Raw genomic sequence first — 26,998 nt, forward strand, 5'->3', positions numbered from 1 at the left:
CGCTTGATCAAAAATCCTTTACAATACACAAAAGATAATTAAAAATGAACTCTCTGAACTTGAAATTATCATCAACAATCAGGCATCCATGCAAGACCCCCCAGAACAAGGCTTTACCTGTGCTAGACAAGAAATTTATAAAAACACACTTCTATTTTCTACAAAAAAAGAAAAGAGAATAAATTTTCTACATTACTTCATACCTCAGGATACTTCAACTACAATAACGACAGCTCAACTAATAATATTATTAACCTTTCCAGCTACCAACTCAGCTCAGCAGAAGAATTTCTCTTATCCCGGGGTCTTTCCTTCTGCCATACTTCCTCCATGAACTTAATACAATTAGGTGGTGACCCTGAAGCCTTCTTTCGCCGCCTCCGTCTAAAGGAATTTTTCCAGCACACCTATGAACAACAGTCTGACTGTCTCGACCCCCACTACCAACAACAAAAGAAGAAAAACTCTGTGTGGACTCCCCCTGAGGGTCGTAGCAAAAGCCTGGATTTCTACGTACAATGCTGCCGCAATTGTGCTCAGGCTGACATTATACGTAAACAATGCCAAATGAGACACAATCTCATCTATGCTGAACGCTATGCTGCCCACAGTCTCAAAAATAACCCAGACATTATAATCAAACCAGCTGACAAAGGGGGTGCTGTTGTCATCATGAATAAGTCAGACTCTGAACAGGAGGCAGCCAGACAACTCTCCAACACCACATTTTACAGACTCTCTGCTGATCCCACTTTGGAATTCCAAAGGAAATTACAACTACTTAAGGAACTCCCCACTGCTACTCGGGACCTTATTCATTCAGACACACTACCTGAGCCCCAGACTGGATTATTCTATTTACTTCCCAAAATCCACAAACCTGGAAACCCCGCACACCCTATCATTTTGGGCATGGGCAACCTTACCACTGGACTATCCAGTTATGTCGACTCCCTGCTCAAACCCTATGCCACCAACACTCCCAGCTATTTGCGAGATACCACCGACTTCCTGAGGAAATTATAAAACATCGGAAAAGTTCCTGACAACACCATCCGTGCCACGATGGATGTAGAGGCTATATACACTAATATTCCACACAAAGACAGATTACAAGCAATCAGGAATACCATCCCTGATATCAACACAGCCAGTCTGGTGTCTGACCTCTGCAACTTTGTTCTCGCCCACAATTATTTCCTATTTGGGGACAATTTATACCTCCAGATTAGTGGAACCGCTAAGGGTGCCCGCATGGCCCCACAATATGCAAATATATTTATGGCTGACCTGAAACAACAATTCCTCAGCTCTCATCCCCTATTACCTCTCCTCTACTTAAGATACATTAATGACATCTTTATGATTTGGATCCATGGTACAGAGGCTCTAGAAGAATTCCACAGAGACTTTAACAATTTGCACCCCACCATCAATTTATGCCCTAATTACTCCATGCAAGAGATACATTTTCTGGACACAACAGTACAAATCAAGGATGGCCTGATCGGTACCACACTGTACCAGAAATCCTCTGATTGCTATACTTACCTATAAGCTTCTAGCTTCCATCCTGCACACATAACTAGATCCATTGTTTACAGTCAAGCCCTTAGGTACAATCGCGTTTGCTCTGATCCAACTGACAGAGACCAAAACTACAAGATCTCTACCAAATATTCATAAACTTGAATTACCCACCAGGAGAAATAAAAAACAAATCGACAGGGCCAGATGAATACCCAGAGACCAGCTACTCCAAGATAGGCCCAAAAAAGCCAAGAACAGAACACCACTGGTCATTACCTACAGGCCCCAACTCAAACCACTGCAACGAATTATTAAAGACCTACAACCTATCCTTAATCAGGATGCCACACTCCAGAAGGCCCTAGGCAACAGGCCTGTTCTCTCCCACAGACAACCTCCCAACCTTATGAGGATTCTAACCAATAGCCACAGTCTATACTGCAGGAATACCAATCCTGGGACTTTTTCTTGCAACAAAGCCTGCTGCCAGCTTTGTCCACATATCTATTCTGGCGATACCATCATTGGACCTAACCCGGTTATTCACAGGATCACGGGCACATTCGCATGTTCCTCTACTAACATCATATATGCCATCACGTGCCAACAATGCCCAGATGCTTTGTATATTGGACAGACTTCAAACTCTCCCAGAGAAAGAGTTAATGGGCACAAAACAGATGTCAAAACATTCCTGATCCACAAACCAGTTAGTCTACATTTTAAGGGAGTGGGCCATTCTGTTAATGACTTAAGAGTTTGCATCTTATTGAAGAAGAGTTTTCAGTCTGGTCTGGAAAGAGAAACTGCTGAACTCTCTTTCATATTCAAATTTCACACATTAACATGTGGTTTGAACTGGGATGCAAATTTTCTGGGACATTATAGGGGCTCTGGCATACTTGGCTTAATCTAATTCTTGACTGCCCCCCACCCCTCTGCTCTCTGATTTGCTCACCTTGATAATGTTTTTCTGATTTGTCAACTTTGGTTACTGTTTTTGGTTCTCTATGCCTTAAATATTGAGTCTGTTCTGGTATGGTTATGGTGTGAAGAAATGGGTCTGGCTCACGAAAGCTCACCTAATAAATTATTTTGTTTGTCTTTAAAGTGCTACTTGACTGCTTTTTTGTTTTGTTAGTTTTGTGAGATCTTTTTCAAGCTCTTCACAGTCTGCTTTATTCTTTACAACCTTGAGCAGTTTGGCATCATCAGCAAATATTGCAACCTCACTGTTTACCCCTTTCTGCAGATCATTTATAAACAGGTGGAATAGGACTGGTCCCGGTATGGACCCTGGCAGCTGTAGGGGGAGGGAGGGTCACCACTAGTTGCCACTCTCCATTATGAAAACTTACAATTTTTTTCCTGTCTTTCAACCAGTTTTCAGTCCATGAGAGGACCTTCCGTCTTATCCCTGACAATTTACTTTACTTAAGAGCCTTTGGTGAGGGACTTTGTCAAAGGCTTTCTGAAAATAATAAAGAACAAATCATGTCAAACCAATCTGATGACTGTTTTTTGATAGGATAAAAAATCTTGTGGATAAAGGAGAAGCAGTGGACAAGGTATACCCAGACTTTAGTAAGACATGGTCTCACATGATCTTCATATCAATAAACAAGGCAAATACAACTTCAATGGGTCTACTATAAGGTGGGAGCATAAATGGCTTTATTATCATTCTCAGAGAGTAGTTAACAGCTCACAATCATGCTGGAAGGGCATAACAAGGGGCGTTCTGCAGACATCTGTTTTGGGACTGGTTCTATTCAATACCTTCATCAACAATTTAGATATTGGCCTACAGAGTACGCTTATTAAGTTTGCAGATGATACCAAGCTGTGCGGGGTTGTAACTGCTTTGGAGGATAGGGTCATAATTCAAAATGATCTGGGGAAATTGGAGAAATGGTCTGAGGTAAACAGGATGAAGTTTAATAAGGACAAATGCAAAGTACTCCACTTGGGAAGGAACAATCAGCTTCATACATACAGAATGGGATGCGACTGTCTAGAAAGGAGAACTGCAGAAAGGGATTTAGAGGTCATAGTGGACCAAGAGCTAAATAGGAGTCAACAGCGTGATGCTGTTGCAAAAAAACCCAAACATGATTATGGGGTGCATTAACAAGAGTGTTGTGAGAAAGACACGCAAAGTTATTCTTACGCTTAGTCAGCGCTGATTATGCCTCAAGTGGAGTAGTGTGTCCAATTCCGGGGGCTCACATTTCAAGAAAGATATAGAGAAACTGGAGAAAGTCCAGTTAAGAGCAATAAGAATGATTAAAGAGCTAAAGAACATGAGCTATGAGGGAAGACAGAAAGAACTGGGCTTGTTTGGTTTAGAAAATAGAAGACTTAGAGGGGACAACATAGCAGTTTTCCATTACCTAAAAGAGGGTTACAAAGAGGAGGGAGAAAAATTGTTCTTGGCCCCTGAGGACAGAACAAGAGGCAATGGGCTTAAACTGCAGCAAGGCAGGTTTAGGTTGGTCATTAGGAAAAACTTCCTCACTGTCAGGACAGTTAAACACTGGAATAAACTGCCTGGAGAGGCTGTGGAATCTCCATCACTGGAGATATTTAAGAGCAGGTTAGACAGACATGTATCAGGGATGGTCCAGACCAGGCACGTGCAAATGGGAGGTATGCCTCCCTGAGGGGGCGTGACATTTTATAAGGGGAGCCCAGTGCAGTCACTTAACCAGTCATGGAGACAGTCGATATCTTGTCACCCGCTTGCTTTAAAGGGGTAGGTGAGGGCATTACTGGCAGCAGCAGGGGCTTCGCTAACATCTCCCCCGCTGTTAAGCCAGAGCGTGTTTGTGCTGCTGACTCCTCCTCCACCAATGGCTTTTAGTTGTTGGAGCCAAGATGATGGGGGATGTTTCATCCACTCTTTCTTGACCAGTCCCTGCCTCAGAAAAAGTCTGTGTCCCCAGCTGTGCAGCCCATGTGCAGGGAAACTGCTCACAGGCCTGCCCATCTGCTCCAGGCTCCCCCTTGCTCAGTGCCAGGGTCCCACTTGCTGTGATAGCAGTCTGACTCTCCTGTGCTGAGCTGGGCACTGACTGGGCTGTAGGAGGGGATGATATATATCTTGCCACAGGGCTTCTGCCCTGCCACTAACTACCTGGAGCCCCTAAACTGCAGGCATGGTGGGATCCATTGGCTGCAGGCTTCTGTGGCCAGCACTCCCCAGCAAGCGCTGTAACAAAAACAACGGGTGGCCTCATCATCCCACGGTCACTTTCTCAGGCTTTTCTCTGAAACCTGAAAGAGTAAAACTGACTTTCATTAGCAAAAAGGGCATTGACCTGCCAATGATTTGACATTGGGGCTTGAAGAGGAAGCCCTGGCAGACTGATGGGAGGGGGTTGGGATGCTGGCCTTCTCCTCTCTGCCTACAACAGGGGCATGCAAAGTAGGACACATGACATTTCATACGAGGGGGCAATATGATCGCCTGCCTCTGTGGCCTCAACGGGCTCCCCACTTCCCATGCTCCCAAGTGAGAGGAGGGGTGGCCCTGCTAATTGCAGGGGTAAAAAATGGGCCCAGCGTAAAAAGTTTGCTCACCCCTGGTCTAGACAGTGCTTGGTCCTGCCATGAGTTCAGGAGACTGGACTTCATGACCTCTCAGGATCCCTTCCATTTCTAGTGTTCTATGACTCTATGAAATCTAGGTACATTACATCCACTGGATCCCTCTTGTCCACATGCTTATGAACCGCTCCCCTTTCAAAGAACTCTACCAGATTAGTAAGGCACGATTTACCTTTACAGAAACCACGCTGACTTTTCCCCAACAAGTTATGGTCATCTATGTGTCTGACAATTTTATTCTTTACTATAGTTTCAACTGGTTTGCCTGGTACAGATATTAGACTTACCCTTCTGTATTTGCCAGGATCACCTCTAGAGCCCTTTTTAAATATTGGCATCATATTAGCTATCTTCCTGCCATTAGGTAAAGAAGCCAATTTAAAGGATAAGTAATAAACCACAGTTAATAGTTCTGAAATGTCAAATGTGATTTCTTTCAAAACTCTTGGGTGAATGCCATCTGGTCCCAGTGACTTGTTACTGTTAAAGTTTATCAACTTGTTCCATAACTTTCTCTAATGACTCCTCAATATGGAACAATTCCTCAGATTTGTCACCTAAAAAGAATGGCTCAGGTTTGGGAATCTCTTGAACATCCTCAGCTGTCAAAACTGAAGCAAAGAATTAAATTTAGTGTCTCCTCAATAGCCTTATCCTCTGAGTGCCCCCTTCCCATCTCGATCATCTAGTGTCCCCACTGATTGCTTAGCAGGCTTCCTGCTTCTGACATACTTAAAAACACTTTGCAATTTTTTTTTTCAGTTTTTGGCTAACTGTTCTTCAAACTCCTTTTCAGCTTTTCTTATTACGATTTTACCCTTAACTTGACAGAGCTCATGCTCCTTTTTATTTTCTTCATTGGAATTTACCTTTTTAAATGATGCCTTTTTATCTCTCACTACTTCTTTTACCTGATTGTTAAGCCACAGTGGTACTTTTTGGTACTCTTGGACCATGTCTACACTACACAAATAACTTTGAAGTTGCTTACTTCGAAGTACAACTTTGAAGTAACAGATTTTGAAGTTGAGCATCTAAACACACCCTACTTTGAAGTTAAACTTCAAAGTAGGGCACTACTCCATTCCCAGGAATGGAGTTAGAACTTTGAATTTAACTTTCAAGTAAGGGAAAATGTGTGTAGACTCTCTGCAGACTATTCTGAAGTAGCTTCTAACTGCAAAATTAACTTTGAAGTTAGTTCCTAGTGTAGACGCACCCTTACTGGCCGTGTCTACAGTAGCCCCAAACTTCGAAATGGCCACACAAATGGCCATTTTGAAGTTTACTAATGAAGCGCTGAAATACATATTCAGTGCTTCATTAGCATGTGGGCGGCCACGACGCTTCGAAATTGATGCGGTTTGCCGCCGCGCAGCTCGTCCCGATGGGGCTGCTTTTCGAAAGGACCCTGCCTACTTCGAAGTCCCCTTATTCCCATCTGCTCATAGGAATAAGGGGACTTCAAAGTAGGCAGGGTCCTTTCGAAAAGGAGCCCCGTCGGGACGAGCCGCGCGGCCGTGAGCCGTGTCAATTTCGAAGCGCCGTGGCCGCCCCCATGCTAATGAAGCGCTGAATATGTATTTCAGTGCTTCATTAGTAAACTTCAAAATGGCCATTTCCGTGGCCATTTCGAAGTTTGGGGCTAGTGTAGACATGGCCACTGTGTTTTTTAATTTGGGCTATATGTTTAAGGTGGGCCTCTCTATTATGGTGTCTTTGAATAGTTTTTCTGCAGCTTGTAGGCACTTTACTTTTCACATAGTACCATCCAATTTCCATGTAACTAACTTCCCCATGTTTTACAAAACAAAAAAGCAGTCATGGAGCACTTTAAAGACTAACAAAGTAATTTATTAGGTGATGAGCTTTCATGGGACAGTTCTACTTCTTCAGATCTGGAAATTATCAAAATCTGAAGAATTGGGTCTGTCCCATGAAAGCTCATCACCTAACAAATTATTTTGTTAGTCTTTAAAGTGCTCCATGACTGCTTTTTTCTTTTGTGAAGATACAGACTAACATGACTACCTTTCTGTGACTATTCCTCATTTTTGTGTAGTTCTCCTTTCTGAAATTAAATATCACAGTGTTGGGCTGCTGAGGTGTTTCCCCACACCACAGGAATGCTAAATTTTATCACATAGTGGTCAATATTTCCAAGAGGCCAAATTATACACTCATTCCTCACTATATGAGCATAATTCGTTCCCAACTTTCTGCTTGTAGAAAAAATTTGTAAGAGGGACACTCAATTGTCATTTAAAAACATGTAAGTCTGAGTAGTTCCTAGTGCTCCTAACTTGGCAAAGGATTGGCAGCATGTGGCGCTGCTTTTGAAAGATAAGTGAACCTTCGGTTGGGAGTTGGGGTACAGAGGGTTAAAGGCTGGGGGCAGTTTGGGGCCATGAGCGGGAGGGAGCTTTAAAACCTAGCGGTGGCTCCAGTAAAGGAGGTGGCTTCTCATTCCTCTGGGCTGCAGCAGTGGTACCTGTTGGGTGTGCAGCGGGCCACAGGGTTCAGGGACCGGGCTGGTGGGTGCACGGGGAGCTGTGGGTTGGGGTAGTGTTGGGAGCGGCCTGGGCTGGGGCTGCAGATCTCCCCAGCCAGGGACCCCACAGCTGGAACAGAGCCATCTGTGGGTCTCCCTGCCCCCCGCCCTAGCCAGGACCCCACGGCTGGCTCACGTGAACAAAGGTAAGTATGTGAGTCCCTTGTTTCAGCGCATACTCATAAGTAAAGTACTCATTAAACGAGGGATGAGTGTATTTACTTCTTGGATGAAATCCTGCACTCCACTTAGGACTAGACCTTCCCTCTACTTTTTCCATCCCTGTGCGGTATAAATTTTGTTGTGTGCACCAAGACATGTGCACCACCAGTAGAAACACATGGTGCCTGCTGTGGACACTCAGCTAGGTGGAATTTGATTCTCTCCTGGGTGGCTGTCCAAGAGCTCATCTTACAGGGATCAGCAAAGGAGATGTCTGAGGAGTGGAGTCTGCGACTGGGCAGTTAAGGCAAATAGGAATGGGACGAATACCTGGGAGTGGAGAAAGGATAGAACTGAGGCACCATACACCACCCATGACAGTTAAGACTGCACTAGCCCTGTCAGAGGCCCAGACTGATCTCAGAGGTCACTGCCCAGCAAGCTATCAGTGCCACATTGGGTATGTGACCACTGGGCATTTTCTTTCCCTGGGATGCACTGACAGAAAACACAGGCAGTGTGCAAGGTGAGGACACACAACGATTTGTGACATAGGGTGGTTGTGATGTACAAAAATCTGCTGTGTAGCCACAGCTCAAACCACATCTGTTCTGACTAGCCCAGATGAGTCTTCTGGTGGCATTTACAGGCTCTGTCCACGCTATACGTGCAATGTTGTTTTTGTATTTACACTAGCAGCTCCCCCTCCCCCCCCGCCGCCAAACACCTCACAGTGTTCCTACGTGCTCTGGTTTAGAACACATCAAAGGGCGTCCACACTCACCCCAAAGTCTCCGTGTAATGGAGGCAGGAAAATCCCATTGAAGGAGCAGCTGGAGTAAGGGCAGTGGCTAGTGTTGAAGATCTTCTGGATGTCCTTTTGGCATGTTTGATAATCCCCTTTTCCCTGGAGATGAAGTTGTGTAAATGGAAGTTGCTCCTCACCATTAGCTGTGCAGGGGCTTGTGTAGAGATCACTTATATTCATAATCCTGAAATATCCTTGGTGAAAGCATGGATCTAGGAGGCTGCCATTCTGTGTGCTCTGCAGGGAAAACAACCCAGGCCATTGGCATTCAGTTCCAGAGAATGGGATCATGGAAATAGCAAAAGGATGTACCAACCTGAGAAAACTGCCCTGGAACTGAGGATGCACATAATATGCCAACCACAAATTCACCCTCCATGCTTGGGAGTCCTGCTTTCTCTTTCATATTCAGTCATGTGTTCCTGTGTGGCTGCAGGTAAAACATTTGCAGACACTCTTTCCAAAATTAGGCACCCAAAACCAGTGGGAATTTGAGATACTCTGGGCCTGATTTCCAGAGGTGCTGAGCACCCACAGCTCCTGTTACCTTCAGTCAGAGCTGTGGGTGCTCAACACACCCAAAATCAGACCCCTGGTGTCTCCAAGCTAGGTACCAAGAACTGAGGAATCCCAAACTGATGCCCATGTTTGAAACTTCTGGTCCTTTGTTACTGTCTGTTAGTCAGGAATAATGAGACTTCCTCACTGAAATCCACTTCTGTGAGGTTCGGCTTCCAAGCATGCCAGGCTATGCCACAGTAGTGTGTGCAAAAAGCAACAAGCAAAAAGTCAGGAGGTCCCAGAACTCTAAACCCCCAGATATCAGCCCTGGAGTGCTCACACTTGCCTGCAGGTCGTTGGCCAGCTTCAGATGCAGAGCCTGGTCCTTTCCATAGCACAGGAAGCTATGCGTATACACAGTGTAGCTCTTGCCATAGAGACGGAAGTGCAGTGAATTCTCTTGAGATTCAACAGTCTCTTGGTCCGGTTCAAAGGTGATCTGGGTGGAGGCTCCACCAAGATCCAAGGCCCCTGATGTCCCTCTGCTGGATCTCAGGTGAGGCAGAAAGTTAAGCCAACCAGGCTTAAAACAAAATAGGAGCAATGAGACAAGACTGCAGACCCAGGGCTGAGAGAAACAGGAATATGGGGAAAGGCTGGGAGGGGAGAAAGAAAAACAGTACAGGGCAGATGGGAAACATGAAGACCTAGAGCAAGACATGGTACAGGGGTAAAATGAGGAGAGACTAGGGTACAGGGGTAAAATGAGGGTTCAGGAGAGAGAGAAGATGATGCACAGTAGGTGTCCATGAGCAGGTTAAGAACATGCAGTCTGCAACTGAACAATCTTTGTGAGCAATATTACAAAAGATCACCTCTCTCTAGTGTGGTGTATGCCACAGAACTCCAAACAACCCCAAACACTTCATAATATGAGGATTCATTCTGCCAGCTACTGAAATGCTCTCACTTCTTGGGTGGAACAGAATAATTATTTAAAAGAATACAACAGTGATTTAAGATCAGAAATTAGCAGGATACCTTGCCTAGCTGAAACAGCAGGAGAAATTCAAGAGGTTTCTCTTTCAATGCACTACCAAATTATACTTGTACTGGTGGTGTGGAGCCAATCATGATGCCACCTCACATGTAAGAACTGCTGCATTTAATTTCCTAACAAGCACATAGAAGCTGGATTGCTGAAGAATTGTGTGTGGTCACTTTTTGAGCCCGGTAAGAAGGGTTGTAAAAGAAGCCAGTGCTCATGGAAGCTCTCTTGTCAAGTATGGCTTACAAGGTTCCCACCCACCTGCATTTCTGCAGTACAGCACTTGCCCCAGCTATTGGATACATTACCTGCTTGAAGTTGCCCAAGAGGTAATTAATGGTGATCCAGCCATAGGCTCCTTCTTCCTGACCACTGATGACTCTGGCACCCTGGAAGTTGAAGGGGGATGAGCGGAGCGTCTTCTCCACTTCAGAGAGGACTCTGTCAGCTATACTTCTGTTCTGCAAGCTGGATGTATGGAGGAAAGGACTGAGTGACTCCAGTCTACAAGCTCTCTGTAGCCTGTTGGTTTCCCTCTACCCTGTAGGACACACTTAAGATATTTCTGGCTAGAGAAGCTCAAGCTGGATCTCACATACTAGATGTTTTCAGTGACATTGCTCCTTACTGTCTCACCCTCCCAGCTTGTTGGCCACTGTTTCTGATGCTCACTCAGCCCCTGCCACCAACAGAAGTCACTTCCTGAAGCAGAGCAGGAATCCCCACATGGACACACCACTGAATACAATTGTTAGAAGGCATCACACTCTGGGGTTCCCCTCAGAAGACATTGTATCACCATTCCAAAACAACGGCATGCCACAGTGTAGTCTCGTGGAGTCTCTTTAGGAAATACTCCTCTGGGAGTAATCTAGCCAGCCACGGTGGTGGGAGTAGTGATGGGAATATACCTCTGTTTTTCCAGGACACAGGAGATGTCCAGTCACCCACCATGTGGGCCAGGTTGGAACAATACTGTCTCTGCCTGAGCATGCTTGGTAGGGGGCTAGTACAGTGCACAGGCAAAGCATGGGGAAAGAAAGTCAGGGCAGGGAATAGGAGTAGAGAACAGAAGTAAAATGAAAAGAAATGAAGAGATCTGAAGAGAGGGCAAAGACTTGGTGGGGAAAGCAGGAGGGAATCTGAGAGGAGGAGAAAAGGGGCAGATGGTGTAAGGCAGAGATAGCAGGGACTGGTGGAAGAATCCCAGGTGTCTCAGACATAGGAACACTCATTCCCAATGAGTCTCTCATCAGGTTCTGTTCTACATGCAGGATAGGCTCACACATGGCTGAACCATTCCCATGGATGGGAAGAGGAGAGACTGAATAGCACAGAAGCTATGTTGTTTGAGGCAAGCATAGTGCATTGCCAGTCAATTGAGAGGCACCAAATATGAAATCAGGCCTTGGTGTTTCCTGTCCCTGAGGGTATGTCTACACTAGAAACATAAGTCACCTGAAGTCACCTGATGTGACAAGATAGTGGATGTAAGGGATGCTGTGTCTGCACAGAAACTGCATTCCCTAACTCCACTGACATAAGTTGTACAGTTTCATGGGAGTGAAGGAATTGTCAAGGATCATCTGGCCCTCTGACTATACCCTATAGTACTCATCCAAGTGCACACTAATGGTACTGTGGGGTATAACCCTCAGTAGATCAGAAGTGACTAGAGGACTCTGGAAGTACAGGTGAGGGACTCTGGAGCGCAGGTGGTGTTCTCATCAATCCACAAATGCCTGCCTGTGAAGATGGGGTCACCAGGAAGGCGTCAGTCTCTTTGACTACAGGATGGTGTTCCAGGAAAGACTGCTAAGCAGTGATAGGATTAATCTATCCAGGAAGGGGAAGATCATATCTGGATACGGACTGACCAACCTAGTGAGGAAGATTTTAAACTAGATTCAACAGTGGCAGGTACTCAAACCCACAGGTAAGTCAAAAACATGAAGGGTCAGAAGTTGGTTGGGGGCATAAGCTGTAATGGTAGCGATAAAAGAGACACAAGACAGAACTGGGGGAGGGGGTGTAGAGGGGAAAGAGGGATAAGAGACATCATTATCTCAGAGGTTCACATATCAATGCAAGAAATATGGTGAATAAGCAGGAAGAACTTGAAATGCTAGTAAACAAATAACTGTGTCACGGCAATTGGCATCATAGAAATTTGGTGGTATAATACATGACTGGAATAGTGGTATAGATGGGTACAGCTTGCTCAGGAAGAACAGAGAGGGAAGTAAGGGAGGTGGTGTTGACTTGTATATTTAAAAAGTATACACTTGAATGGAGGTTGAGATGGAAATATGAGACAGACTTCTTGAGTCTCTGGGTGAGGATAAAAGGGGTAAAGAACAAAGAGGGTGTCATGGTAGGGATGTACCACGTAACCAGGAAGAAAAGATAGTTACTTACGTCTGTTCTTCGAGATGTGTTGCTCACGTCCATTCCAATGCAGGTGTGTGTGTAAATATATGCCATGTTGCCTGAAGGTTTCTTCACCTAGCTGGTAGCTGTTGGGTTGGTGGGGAGCTCCCTTGAGTGGCGCTGATCTAGCGCCCATATAGGCACCGCCCACACTGCCCCCTGCTCAGTTCCTTCTTGCTGGCTACTCCAACAGTGGGGAAAGCTGGGCGGGTTTTGGAACAGACATGAGCAGCACATCTCAAAGAACACCAGTGATGGAACTAAATATCTTTTCTTCAAGTGATTGCTTATGTGAATTCCAATGCAGGTGCAGACAAGCCAACGTGAGGAGGTGGGGTCAGAGCCCTGGAATGAATTTTGTTCAGCCCTGCCCACTGCAGCATCCTGCCTAGCGTGCTGTGTAATGTGCTGAAAGCATATGGATGGAAGACCAGGTGGCAGCTCTACAGATTTCCTGAATAGGGACCTGAGCTAGAAATGTTGCTGAAGAGGCTTGTGCTCTCAGAAAGAGTGAGCACTGATCCGAGCCCTCAGCTCAGACACCCTTCTAGCTGATGTGATGGCCACTATAAAGGGTGTTTTGTAACTTAGAAATAGCAGGGAGCAGGAAGCAAGGGGGTTTGAATGGGGCCCCATGAGCTTTGTCAAAAACAAATTAAGGTTCCAGGAGGGCAAAGGGTCGTGCACTGGTGGCCTAACCCTCTCCAAGCCTTTCATAAATCTTTTGCCCACAGGGTCTGATAAAACTGATGAAAGGCCTGGGGGAGGCCAGAGACCTGTAACCATGCCTACCATCTCACGGCTACTGCTGAGGCCATAACCCTTGTCGCCACATCGGCAGCGTCCAAGGCAGCTTGTAAGGCCATGGGCAAGATCAACTTGTGTTCCTCCACAATCACCTTAAATTCAGGTTTGGCCTCTGGAGGAATAAATTCTGTAAATTTTGAGAGGAAAGAGGCCATATTGTAGGAATACCTGCTCACTTGGGCTTAGTGATTAGCTATGTGCAGCTGCAGCCCTCCAGTCAAATAAATTTTCATAGAATCATAGAACAATAGAGCTGGAAGAGACCTAAAAAAAACATCGAGTCCAGCCCCCTGCTCTAAGCAGGACCAAACCCATCAGATCAGCCCAGCCAGGGCTTTGTCGAGGCAAGACTTAAACACCTCCAGAGATGGAGACTCCACTACTTCCCTGGGTAGACCATTCCAATGCTTCACCACCCTCCTAGTGACAGTCTTTCCTAATGTTCAACCTGGACCTTTTCAACCGCAACTTGAGACCATTGTTCTGTGTTCTGCCATCCGTGACCACCGTGAACAGCCTCTCTCCCGCCACTTTGCAGTCTCCCTTCAGTAAGTTGAAGGCTGTTATCAAGTCCCTCCTCAGTCTTGTCTTCTGCAGACTAAACAGTCCCAATTCCCTCAACCTTTCTTCATAAGTCACATGCTCCAGCCCCCTAATTAGTTTGGTCGCCCTCCGCTGGACCCTCTCCAGTCCTTCCTATAAGCGGGTGCCCAGAACTGGGCACAGTACTCCAGATGCAGCTTCACCAAAGCCGAATAAAGAGGAATAATCAGTTCTCTGGATCTACTGGCAACGCTCTTCTTGATGCAACCTAATATGCCATTACCTTCCTTGGCTACAATGGCACACTGTTGACTCATGTCCATCTTCTCGTCCACTACAACTCCCAGATCCTTTTCTGCAAAACTACTACCGAGCCAGTCAAACCCCAGCCTGTAACAAGGTTTGGGATTCTTCTGGCCCAAGAGCAGGACTCTGCACTTGTCCTTATTGAACCTCAGATTTCCTGCAGCCCCGTCTTCCAATTTGTCTAAGTCACTCTGGACCCTGTCCTTACCCTCCAGTGTATCTACTTCTCCCCCTAGCTCAGTGTCATCCGCAAACTTGCTGAGGGTGCAATCCAACCTCTCATCTAGGTCATTGATAAATATGTTGAACAGAACAGGACCCAGAACTGAACCTTGGGGCACTCCACTAGAAACTGACCGCCATCCCGACATCGAGCCGTTGATCACTACCCTCTGGGTCTGACCTTCTGGCCAGCTTTCTATCCATCTTACCGTCCATTTATCCAATCCACATTCCTTTAACTTGCCAACAAGAATGTTGTTGCAGACCACAACAAAAGTTTTGCTAATGTCAAGATAAATCACATCCATTGATTTTCCCCTATCCACAGAGCCAGTCATCTCATCGTAGAAACTAATCACATTGGTCAGGCATGACTTACCCTTCATGAATCCATGCTGACTATTCCTGATCACTCTCCCCTCCTCCAAGTGCCTTAAAATGACTTCCTTGAGGAGCCCCTCCATGATTCTTCCAGGGACTGATGTAAGACTGACTGGTCTATAGCTCCCTGGAACATCCTTCTCCCCTTTTTTAAAGATAGGCACTACATTTGCCTTTTTCCAATCATCCGGGATCTCTCCTGATCTCCTTGACTTTTCAAAGATAATGGCCAAGGCCTCATCAACAACGTATGCCAACTCCCTCAGAATCCTAGGATGAATTAGGTCTGGGCCCATCAATTTATATACATTCAACTTTTTTAGATAACTTTCCTACCATACAAATCTAGTCTCTTTGCCTCTCTGATTTTGGGTGAAGGACCTTGGAATTCCTGCTTGCCCTTGTGGTTGGTTGCATCCACAACCAGAGATTCAGCAGAGGGGTGAGTAAAAAGGTGTACATTCCCCTCCGAGGAGAAAGAATAAGGCCTTCCGTTCTCTCTTGCCGTGGGCTGGGTGGATGCCAGCGTCTGCCACATAGTCTTAGCAGTGTGGGCAATGGTCTTTATGAGTGATAACACCACTCTAGTGGGACCTGATGTACACAAAATATCCGTCATTGAGTCAGCCTCACCCTTGACCTCCTCTGCCTGTGCCCCCACACCCTGGACTACCCAGTGGAGAAGCTGTTGGAGGGCCCAGCCATTCTCCAAGACTGGGAACACAGAAGATCCAGTGACTGCATTATCTAGGGATGAAGAGGAGGAAGCGCCAGCCTGCACCACGCCACCCATGACCAAGTGCACTGATAGGTCCAGTGTGTTTGCCCCCACAGTGAGGTGGAAACAGCTGCAATGTCTGCTAATACACTGTCGAGCCCACAGAGGGCAGTGCCACACACTGCATTAGTGGAAGAGAGGGAGGAGGAAGAGCCACCAACGCCAGCTGGAAACCTCCAGGTGCTGTAGATGCCTGTATGGTTGGCACTGTGAAGTATGGCACCGAAGGAAGAGGCAGCAAAACCAGTGGAGCCAATGATGATACCAGTGCCAAAGGGGTTGGTGCCGAGGAGAGCGAAGGCGCCAGCAAGGAACAATTCCTAGATGGGAGGTGCTCCAATACCTCATCCCGCGGTGGGGCTCCTAACAAAGCCAACGGTGCGGAATGTGGTACTGGGGGAGTTCCTGATGTCGACAGCAGCGACGGGGCCCGGGACTGCAGCTGGATGAAGTGCCCCTGGCTCTCATGAAATTCCCATGGGGTCCAAAAAGGCCATTGTGGTGCTGGCTGCCAGTTCAGGGGACACTGCCCATGTACTGAGCATGTACTCTTGACAAGAGGAAGAGCAAGCACCCCTACAGATGCCTCTAATGCCAAATACCAAGGCGGCACCTGTGCTGTGGGTGGTTGTGTTCATACTGATTGGGATGGTTGCCTGCATTGGCACTGAGGTTGCTGACGGTGCAGGGGGTGTGGAGGGCCATGCCACCCTGGCAGGTTTGCCCCAGGACAGAGGACAGCTTGACAACTGCCTCGGGGAGATCGTTGTTGGTGGTGAGAAGGGTGCTGTGAAGGAGGTGTGAAGGAGGCTCTGCACAGCTCTGAATGCCTCTTGCGTCAAAGGCAGCTGCAGGGAGCAGGGACTGGACCTCCTGACTGGCATCCATGCTCAGCCCTCTGATGCATGTCCATGGCACAGCTCGTCTGCTGGCACCTGGACATCTTCCTTCCACTTTGACACCCCAGGGCCACGTCTACACGTGCATGCTACTTCGAAGTAGCGGCGCCAACTTCGAAATAGCGCCCGTCACGGCTACACATGTTGGGCACTATTTCGAAGTTGAAATCGATGTTAGGCGGCGAGACGTCGAAGTTGCTAACCCCATGAGGGGATGGGAATAGCGCCCTACTTCGAAGTTGAACGTCGAAGTAGGGCACGTGTAGACGATCCGCATCCCGCAACATCGAAATAGTGGGGTCCGCCATGGCGGCCATCAGCTGAGGGGTTGAGAGATGCTCTCTCTCCAGCCCCTGCAGGGCTCTATGGTCACTGTGTGCAGCAGCCCTTAGCCCAGGGCTTCTGGCTGCTGCTGCTGCTGCAGCTGGGGATCCATGCTGCATGCACAGGGTCTGCAACCAGTTGTCGGCTCTGTGGATCTTGTGTTGTTTAGTGCAACTGTGTCTGGGAGGGGCCCTTTAAGGGAGTGGCTTGCTGTTGAGTCCGCCCTGTGACCCTGTCTGCAGCTGTGCCTGGCACCCTTATTTCGATGTGTGCTACTTTGGCGTGTAGACGTTCCCTCGCAGCGCCTATTTCGATGTGGTGCTGAGCAACGTCGATGTTGAACATTGACGTTGCCAGCCCTGGAGGACATGTAGACGTTATTCATCGAAATAAGCTACTTCGATGTAGCGTGCACGTGTAGACGTAGCCCAGGAGAGCAGCCCCTGTTGCGTCTCTCCTTTTTGTGAGGCACTGGGGACTGAGACTTGTGTTCCCAGGGAAGGATGAGGTGCTGGCCCTTCACCATGGTGCTGGGCTCCCTTGTCCTTTTCCAGGGCCATGGTTGAGCTCAGTGCTGGAGCACTCTGCACCAAAGAAGAGGTACTCAGCCCAGTGGATGGAGACTTCTTGGGCTGGAAAGCTGCCTCCATCAATGAGACCCGGGTTTGAAGGTCCTGCAAATAGAGCAGCGATCCCAGCATGGGCACAGACCTAATCTGACAAAGCAGATCTTTGCCCATGAAAGCTTTTCCTCCAAAATATGCTAGTCTATAAGATGTCATGGGACTTTTCATTGTTTTTGCGGATACAGACTAAGATGGCTACCCGCCTGGTACTTGACCCCGCTGGTGGCTCTCACCCAAAGAGTGTGGATCGCTCTCTGGCATGCACTTTCTAGTCTCCACAGGATTTGAAGCCCAGAGACGTCAGCATGCCCCGGTGCTGAAACTACGAGGAGAGGGAGCAGCCTCCCTACTCGAGCCATGCGAACTACTCTACTAAGAACAACTATTTAACTGTTTAACTAACTGAACTATTTACTACTACAACACCCTTGTACTCCATGTGGTGCATAGGACATCTACAAGTCTCCTCCACTTCACTCTGTCTTGGGACAAAAACTTCCAGCTGGCTCCAGGAGTATGGCAGTTGTTTTCTCCACGTTGTCCAAGGTCTTCCTCTTTTGTGTTTTCCTTGCAGGGTCCATGTGAGAGCTTGATGGACTATTCTGGATGATGGCTTTCTGAAAGTAAGGCCTTGCCATCCCCACTTTCTTCACTTAATTTCATTGTCAATTGGTTCTTCCCATTCTCTGTTCCAAAGCTCCTCGGTTGTTTACCTCTCCCAGAGGTAAAAGGGGTTGGCTTTGGGTTAACAACCCTATTGGTAAAAAAACAGAAGTTACAGAATCATCTACAAATAAACCTATTTACTACTATTAACAACTAATTAGAACTATCTACAAAGAATGTCTTAGTGCTACCAGCTACTGATAAGGTTGCTCATACAGCAAGGGGTAGTTCCAGCAACCAACACTGTGGCAAGAAGCAGAGAAGGAACTGAGTCAGGAGGGGAGCAGGCAATGCCTATATGTGGCACTCGATTGGCACCATCTCAGGGGACACTGCACCAACCCAGTGGCTACTGGCTGGGGGAAAAAAAACTTCCAGCAACTGGGCATGCACCTGCACACACACCTACTTTGGAATGGATGTGGGCAATCACTTGAAGAAGAAGATGAGCCTTTTTTAAAACAACTAATAAAATTGTCCAAAGTACATGCGTGCACACACCCATATCAGAAGGTGGAGAAAGCTACCCGGACGTGGGGGAGGCTGCTCTAGATCTGTTTTTGAAAAATAGGAAGGAACTGGTCAAGAATTTGAAAGTACAGGTTCAACTTACCTGGTTCAGCACCCGTGGGACGTGAGTGGTCCAGGATCAGGGATTTGCCAGACTGGGAGTGGTCACTCCTGCCCCTGCTGGCCTTAGCCCCTGCTTGTGGGCTCCCAAACAGAATCACAGGGCTGGAAGGGACCTCAGGAGGTCATCTAGTCCAGCCCCCTGCTTCAAGCAGGATCAACCCCCAATAAGTCATCCCAGCCAGGATCTTGTCCAGCCGGGACTTAAAAACCTCAAGGGATGGAGAATCCACCACCTCTCTAGTCAACGCATTCCAGTGCTTCACCACCCACCTGGTGAAGTAGTATTTTTCTAATATCTAACCTACACCTCTCCCTCTTCAACTTCAGACCATTACTCCTTGTTCTGACATCTGACACCACTGAGAACAGTTTCTCATCCTCCTTGTTAGAGCTCCCCTTCAGGAAGTTGAAGGCTGCTATTAAATCACCTCTCAGTCTTCTCTTCTGTAAACTAAACAAGCCCAAATCCCTCAGCCTCTCCTCATAGGTCTTGTGCTCCAGCCCCTTAATCATTTTTGTTGGCCTCCGCTGAACCAGCTCCAGCACATCCACATCCTTTTTATACTGGGGGGCCCAAAACTGGACACACTATTCCAGATGCAGCTTCACCAGTGCAAACCATGGCTTCCTGACTTCCTCTACCCGCTACAGGCTCCCCAGCTGCCAGATCCCAGGCCCCAACACCCCTCCTCAGCTGCAGCTTCCCTGAGCCACAGTTTCCTTCCCAGCCCCAGCTTCCCAGGACTGTGGCTGTCCACCTAGCCCTGTTGATGAGCCACCATGGGCTGCTGCTCCCTCATCTGGTCTGCCAGCTTACCAGCCTGGGCCACTGCTCCCTGCTGCTGCTCCCAGCCTGGGCTCGCTAGCTGCTTCTGCCTGCCCCCCACCCCCACTCCTGGCTGCCCCCTTTGCCAACAGACATCTGGCCCTGGTCTAGCTTGCCCCTTCTCTTCCCATGCCTGAAACTCTCTAGTTCTGCAAGTTACTGGATGAGAGAATGCCAGATCTGGGAGCTTTAACCTGTAGAAGGCAGCTGGGGTGAAAGGATTTCTTTAAGATGCCATAGGACTCCTGATTCATTCCCTGAAATAGACTAACAAGACTATCCTTCTGAAATTTATCTTTTTAAAAGTCATGGAAGACAGGAGAAATTCCAGAAAACTGAAAGAGGGCAAATATAGTGCCCATCAATAAAAAGGGAAATAAGGACAACCCAGGAAACTACAGACCACTCACCTTCATTTCTGTACCAGAAAAGATAATGAAGCAAACAATTAAGGAATCCATTTGCAAACATCTAGAAGATAACATAAGTAACACAACAAAACAGCAGAAATGCAGCTTTAAAGACTAACAAAATTATTTATTTGGTGATGCACTTTCATGGGACAGACCCACTTCATACAGACTGACATCTATCATTACAGAGGTCCAAAAAAAATTACAGTAAAAACTAACAAATCAAGTGCATAAGACTGAAGGAGCCGGGTGAGGGAAGTATCTTGCCTGAGATAATTATGAGCATCAAAGGAAGGGAAGCAGTCCTTGTAATGCATGAGGTAATTGTTGTCTCTCTTCATACCTTTGATGCTTGTAATTAGCTCAGCCAAGATACTTAACACCGCCGACCCCTCACCTACCTCCTTCAGTCCTATGTACTTGACTTGTCAGTTTTTATTGCCTTGAGATGTTGTCAGATCTTCCCTGGAAGTTTTTAAGAGCAGATTAGACTCATGTCTGTCAGGGATGGTGTAGATGGTGCTTGGTCCTGCCATGAGTGCCGGGGAGTGGAGTTGATGTCCTCCTGAGGTTCCTTCCAGTTTTGCGATTCTATGATTATGTCAATGGTGTACAGCACTTACACTGGTGGGAGCAAGGCTACAGTATTTACACCAATATAACCAGTGTGTGTACACTAACTATGTAGTGAAGGCCAGCCTTGGGAGAAGGTGCAAGTTACAAGTCAGCAATACCTGAGTAGTCGCATTCCAGCTGTAGCCCCAAGATAGACAGGGGTCTCTCGGTGCTGCTGTTCTGGAATGACCTCCTGAGCTCTTTCCATGCAGGGCTGGAGGGAGAGCCCAGCTTTGTGTGTGTCTTGGGAGTAACCTGAGATTCCCACACCTGGGAAAAAGGGAAGAATGAATAAGATGTTCCCTTTCATGTTCTCAACTGAGTCGTACAGCCCATAGTGAGCTCTGCATATTATTCCTACCTTCTACTGCAAACACCTCTATAGCACCCCATTACACCTTGTCTAATAGACTGCAAAGAAATCCCTCTCTAGCAACTAAGTGTTTGCATCTTTATACTAGTGGGTGAAACTTTGTGGACGCTGGTGTGAGAAACAATAAAAATGTAAAAAGCAATTATGCTCCTTTATAAAATAGTCACACCTGAAGCAGCAGGAGCCACCAACCAAAGCACAGGCCACATACAAAGGCTGGTTAGAAATCTGAGCTATGTGGCCAGGGCTGCCACCAGTGGGTGCCGGGGAGGTGCGAGGAAGAGAAGGGGAGGAAGGAGCAGAGGGACAAAGGGAGCATTTGCCCCGAGGCCAGTGATTTAAAGGGGTCAAGGTGACAGCTAGGAAACCTAGGCTCTTTAAATCACAATCAGAGCCCCACACAGTGCTGTCTGGCTGGTGCTGAGAGCTGTATGGGGGAGGCATGGTGCAATCCAGGTGGCATTGAGAGCTGGCTGTTCCTAACCTTGCCGCTTCCACCCAAGGCCTTGCAGAGCAAAGTTCCCCCACACTGGCCAGGTCCCACTGAAGTCTGTCGCTAGCCCTTTACGTGGCTGAGGGATTTGTCAGGGACTGAATGCAAATACATGAGTTTGGGCACTGTTGGAGGGTGCTGAGTGTGAAAGACAGAGGCAGGGGAAACCCCAAAGAGAAGGCCCCTAGGAAGTTCCACAGATAAGTCAGAGAAGCACTTAGTGTGAACCCAAGAAAAGCTGAGTGAGAGAGTAGGAGCATGCACTGATGAAGTGGGTCTTTGTCCACAAAAGCTTATGCTCCAAAATATCTGTTAGTCTATAAGGTGCCACAGGACTTTTTGTTGTTACTATAGAACAGCGTGTTGGTTGGAAAAAAGCTAGAATCTAAGAGCAGCAGAACTGTCTTCTGTTGTTGGATTCTTCCTGGGCACCTGGAAACAGGTCTTTATGTACATTCTTAAAGAGTGTCACCCATTTTGTCTCTTAATGGAAACAACCTGTAATACCTCAATACTGACTGACTGAGCAGGTCAAAAGTGTAACAATATGTTCCCATGAGTGACCTCAAATACTCTCTCTGCTTCCCTTGTACTGGCAGGTTCAAGAACACTTGACACAACTCAAAATAGCCCACAGCCTCCTTTGGCATAAATATTTATATACCCTATTAATGACTTCTACGATTGTTAAAACAAATAAACTGCAAAATAGGAATTTCAAAAACTCCACAAAAATAACTAGTTTACAGAAACTAAGCCACTCCACACTGGACAGGGAAAGATGGAATGAAAGAATGCAGGAGACATCAGACACCAATGGGCACAGAGCCCATGGTCAATGATGATGAACAAAAATAAACTGCATCCTAGATTCTAGCAGATGTAACATCCTCTGCTTCTTGTGCAGCCTCATGTTCTTTGCACCATCAGAATAGAAAATTGAAGAATAAAAGGGCATACACCATTCCACATACCCTTATACCAACCCCTGAATGCACTCCTAAACTTGGCAGCTCCAACTGCTCTCACCTACTACAAGTACTCTCATGTCTAATGAAAGATTGCTCCCCAATGTTTTCCAGCCAGGCAGGGTGTGATTCTTTTTAATGAGAAGAGCCATACCACCAGTTTACTGACTAAGTAAAGGATGCAGGCTGTCAACTGTTCTTTGGTCTTTTTCATAAATAGATCATTCACAGTTGCAAGACAAACCATCGTCTAATCAACATCTGGCTTCATGGAGTATCATCATCATCAACCATGGGCTCAGTGCCTGTTGGTGTCTGATGCCTCTCTCACTATTGGTGAGGAGGGATAGCTCAGTGGTTTGCGCATTGTCCTGCTAAACCCAGGATTGTGAGCTCAATTATTAATGAGGCCATTTAGGGGTCTGGGGCAAGCAGATTTAAAAAAAAATGTCAGGGATGGTGGTTGGTCCTGCCAAGAGGGCAGGTGACTGGACTCAATGATCTCCTGAGGTCCCGGAGCACCTTTGATCTAGGGCCAAGAACTTCCTGCATCACACTCAGACCCATTTATATGATTATTTTAAGAAATATCTTTATTCGGCACTGGTGAGGACACATCTGGAATATTGTGTTCAGTTTTGGGCCCCCCAGTATAAAACGAATGTGGATTTGCTGGAGCAGGTTCAGTGAAGGGCAACAAAAATGATTAAGAGTCTGGAGCACAAGACCTATGAGGATAGACTGAGGGATTTGGGCTTGTTTAGTTTACAGAAGAGAAGACTTAGAGTTGATTTAATAGCAGCCTTCAACTTCCTGAAGGGGAGCTCTAAAAAGGAGGGTGAGAAACTGTTCTCAGTGGTGTCAGATGGCAGAACAAGGAGTAATGGTCTGAAGTTGAAGAGGGAAAGGTGTAGGTTAGATATTAGGAAAAACTACTTCACCAGGCGGGTGGTGAAGCATTGGAATGCGTTGCCTCGAGAGGTGATGGATTCTCCATCCCTTGAGGGTTTTAAGTCCCAGCTGGACAAGGTCCTGGCTGGGACGACTTAGTGTGGGTTGATCCTGCTTGAAGCAGGGGGCTGGACTAGATGACCTCCTGAGGTCCCTTCCAGCCCTGTGATTCTGTATTGCCAACGTGTAAGTGATACCAGTGGAATCTATGATCCACAGAATCGTCAGACCAGTGTCTGAGTCTATGTGGTTATTTAATAGCTTACTTGTCCTTCTTATATTTAAGAACTAGTCAAGCAATATTGCCCTGTTGTAGTCTATCAGCTGCCCTGATGAACAGGAGTTATGTTTATATGCAGATAATGCAATGCTTCTCCTATACAGCAAATCAGACTGATTAACTATATGCAGAATAGGGGAGATGTGATGAGAGACGTATTGTGCATTGGCCAGTCCTGGATGTATTTGACACAGCAGTTCCAGTAAGTAATACTTGGTGACTTCTGAGCGGTCCACTGGGACCTCTCATGGAAACCCCAGAAGTCACTTCTGCAGCAGAGATAGTTTTCTATGACATTACAATTTGATTGAGGATATTTTATCTGTTTTGCATTTAGAAAGGTCAAAGAAAGCTCTGGCTGATAGGTGTCTACAGAATGGTGGTGTTCACACTTTCCCCTGTTAGCAGGTGCTGACTCGGATGCAAAAGTTAGTTGAATTCTGCTTACTGACTGTAGCAAATAGCATCTTACTCTATCTTGCTGTGAGAGAAAGGGAAGTGGATATCTGGTAGAAAGGACCTACAGTGGGGATGGAACAGACGCGAGGGCAAAATTTAGGAGTAGCCCACCCTGAGGAGACAGTAAGAGTTTAGATTTGTTTTATTATACTGCTAATTTCTGTATTAGCAAAACCAAACAGGATCTCTACAATGGCAAGGGGTGAATTAAGGCAGGTTGCAAGCTGTACCAGTTGACAAACACTACATTATTTTCACCATCGTGACCCGCTCCTGAACTTCCTGTTTACCACCCCTCCTGTGGCATCTTTCCTGCTCTATCATGGCTTACCTTCCACTTTACACACTTCCACCTGGTGCACCACCCCAGTGTCGTTTTCCTTTTCCGCTGGCCACTCATAAACATACAGGTTAGTGTGAGACGAACCAGCATCTAGCACAATCCCATACTGTGGACAAAACAAACCAGTCATCTCTGGATCAACACTTGAGGCACTAAATAGTATAGTCAGTGGGGCCAGACAATAGCATGCTTCACTTACTGGGAGCACTAGTGAGTGTAGCTGCAGCAGAGTTGGTGGAAGCCCACTGGGGCCCTAAGCAGGAACACTCCCCTTCTAATTGCCTAAAACAGATAATTTCTCATTTTTAAAAATAGAATAGGGGCCCTCTCTTGACCTACTCACAGCTCTAAGCAATTGGGTATGTTAGCACAGGGGTCATCTGTCAGGTTGTGTGTATGTTTTTTCAGTGGGCTACCCAGCTCTATGCGGACAGCTCGTTAGCAGACTTCAAATACAGTCCACTTATTCAGTAGACTTCCATGTCACTCGTAAAGAAAGACCACAGTCACGGTTCAGTAACACAGGCACTCAGCCAGGTTTCTTGCCAAGACACAGTCCTAGCACCCTGGCCTGGCGGTTACCAGTACATGAAAATGAGTTCCCTATGGCAAGGAACAGATCAGTCAGCAGCAAGAATGTCTGCGGCCCCTCCGCCAAACAAAGTATTGCAGCAAAGTACCCTGACACTTAGAGGCTAAGATAAGCAACTAGCATATGCTACTTTATAGCCATGTCTACACTAGCCGGCTATTTCAAAGTAGCTGTGCCAACTTCGAAACAGCGCCCACCGCATCTACACGTGCCGAGCGCTATTTTGAAGTTTAAATCGATGTAAGGTGGCGAGATGTCGAAGTCACTATCCTCATGAGGAGATGGGAATAGCGCCCTACTTCGATGTTGAACGCCGAAGTAGGGCACGTGTAGACGATCCGTGTCCCGCAACATCGAAATAGCGGGGTCCTCCATGGCGGCCATCAGCTGAGGGGTTGAGAGACGCTCTCTCCAGCCCCTGAGCTCTATGGTCACCACGTGCAGCAGCCCCTTAAAGCTCCCCGCCCCCTTATTTCCTGTGCAGGAAGCTGAGAGCTCATGCAGGCAGCAGCACTGCCACGTGCACAGCCTGCACGGACCTCAGCAGCCCCAATCCAGCACCCTGCACCTCATGGCATCCAGCCAGCCCCCCCAAGCGCCCACAGGGCACCCCCCCAAGGGGACCCAGGGCTCCCAGCCTGCCAGCCAGAGGGGGAAGAGGCAGCGGGGCCCCTCCTGGACAGAGGCCGAGATCTGGGACCTGCTGGGGCTCTGGGGCGAGGAGGAGGTGCTCCAGGTAATGGGAAGCAAGAGGCGGAACGTGGATGCTTTTGCTCAGGTGGCTGAGGGCCTGGCTGCCCGGGGTCACCCTGCCCGCACTCCTGACCACGTCAGGAGTAAGGTGAAGGAGCTGCAGCAGGGTTACGCCTGGGCCCGGAATGTGGCCAGCCAGTCTGGGGCCGCCCCCGCCACTTGCCCCTTTTACAGGGAGCTCAGGTCCATCCTGGGCCCCCAGCACACCTCCTCCCCCCGGCCACTCTTGAGACATCGGCCGATGAGCCTCAGCACGCCCCAGAGATGGAGTCCGCCCTGGAGGCAAGCCCTGCACCCCAGGAGCCCACCCCTGGGACACCGGAGGAGGAGCAGGGGGAGTCCTCCAGTGACTGGGGGGCTCCACATCGCCCTCCCGTCCCGCAGCTCCAGCAGGGTGTCTGCCCAATGGGTGTCCCCCAAACATGGGAGTGGACCGTCAGGTATGTACCCCCCCGGTGCACACCCCCGGGGTTAAGGGGCGGGGACAAGAGACATGACCAGGGCCCTCCACATGCCCAGATGACCATGGCCCCAAGGACAGCAGTGGCATGTCCCTCTGAAGAGTGCATCAGCCCCTGCCCCCCAGCAGGACAGTGCCATGCCCCATCCCTGGGGATGGGGGGAGCGGAACCTAGGGGCCCCCGTGGGGGGGGGACACCCATCATCATCAGCAGCAGCATCTCTGGGGGATGGGGATGGGGAACCAGCAGCAGAGGGATGGGGAGACAAGGGCCACGGGTCAGGGCCCACACTAACGGCTGTCTCCACTCTTGTTCCCCCGTGTTCCGCAGCTGCACCATCGGAGGGCCCGGAGAGTGCCGACGAGGTGTCCGTGGTCCTGGAGAGCCCACCGGGGCCATCCCAGCAGGCCAGCCCCTCGGCGGAGCACAGACCAGCCCCAGGACGAGGCCGACAGAGGAGGAGCCACCCGCGGATGGCCATGGACCCCCAGCTGCTCGCGACCCTCCACCATCAGCTGGAGGTGTGGGAGTGGCGCCTGCGGGTGGAGAAGCGGCGGCTAGAGCTCTAGGAGCAAGTGCTGGCCTGGCGCCAGGAGGCTTGGGGGGCCTTCATGTGCACATTCCACCAGATTGCGCAGCACCTGGCC

At 48.0% G+C, this 26,998-nt stretch overlaps 1 protein-coding gene across 2 annotated transcripts in view; it reads right to left on the reverse strand.

The window, feature by feature from the left end:
• The window catches only part of ENTPD1 (ectonucleoside triphosphate diphosphohydrolase 1), a 78,214-nt gene that overhangs the window by 11,144 nt on the left and 40,072 nt on the right, over window positions 1-26,998 (reverse strand). Inside the window, exons 3-7 of one of the 2 annotated variants that reach the window (XM_074999386.1) lie at window positions 24,534-24,651; window positions 20,798-20,948; window positions 10,518-10,677; window positions 9,508-9,744; window positions 8,637-8,897 (exon numbers count right to left, since the gene is read on the reverse strand). In XM_074999386.1, the coding sequence (XP_074855487.1) occupies window positions 8,637-8,897; window positions 9,508-9,744; window positions 10,518-10,677; window positions 20,798-20,948; window positions 24,534-24,651 (927 nt within the window). Of the gene's footprint in view, window positions 1-8,636; window positions 8,898-9,507; window positions 9,745-10,517; window positions 10,678-16,019; window positions 16,059-20,797; window positions 20,949-24,533; window positions 24,652-26,998 lie in introns of those variants that run through there. The other variant, XM_074999387.1, reaches the window with a different exon arrangement.

This window comes from Carettochelys insculpta, chromosome 7 (genome assembly GCF_033958435.1).
Source record: "Carettochelys insculpta isolate YL-2023 chromosome 7, ASM3395843v1, whole genome shotgun sequence".
NCBI lineage: Eukaryota > Metazoa > Chordata > Testudines > Carettochelyidae > Carettochelys > Carettochelys insculpta.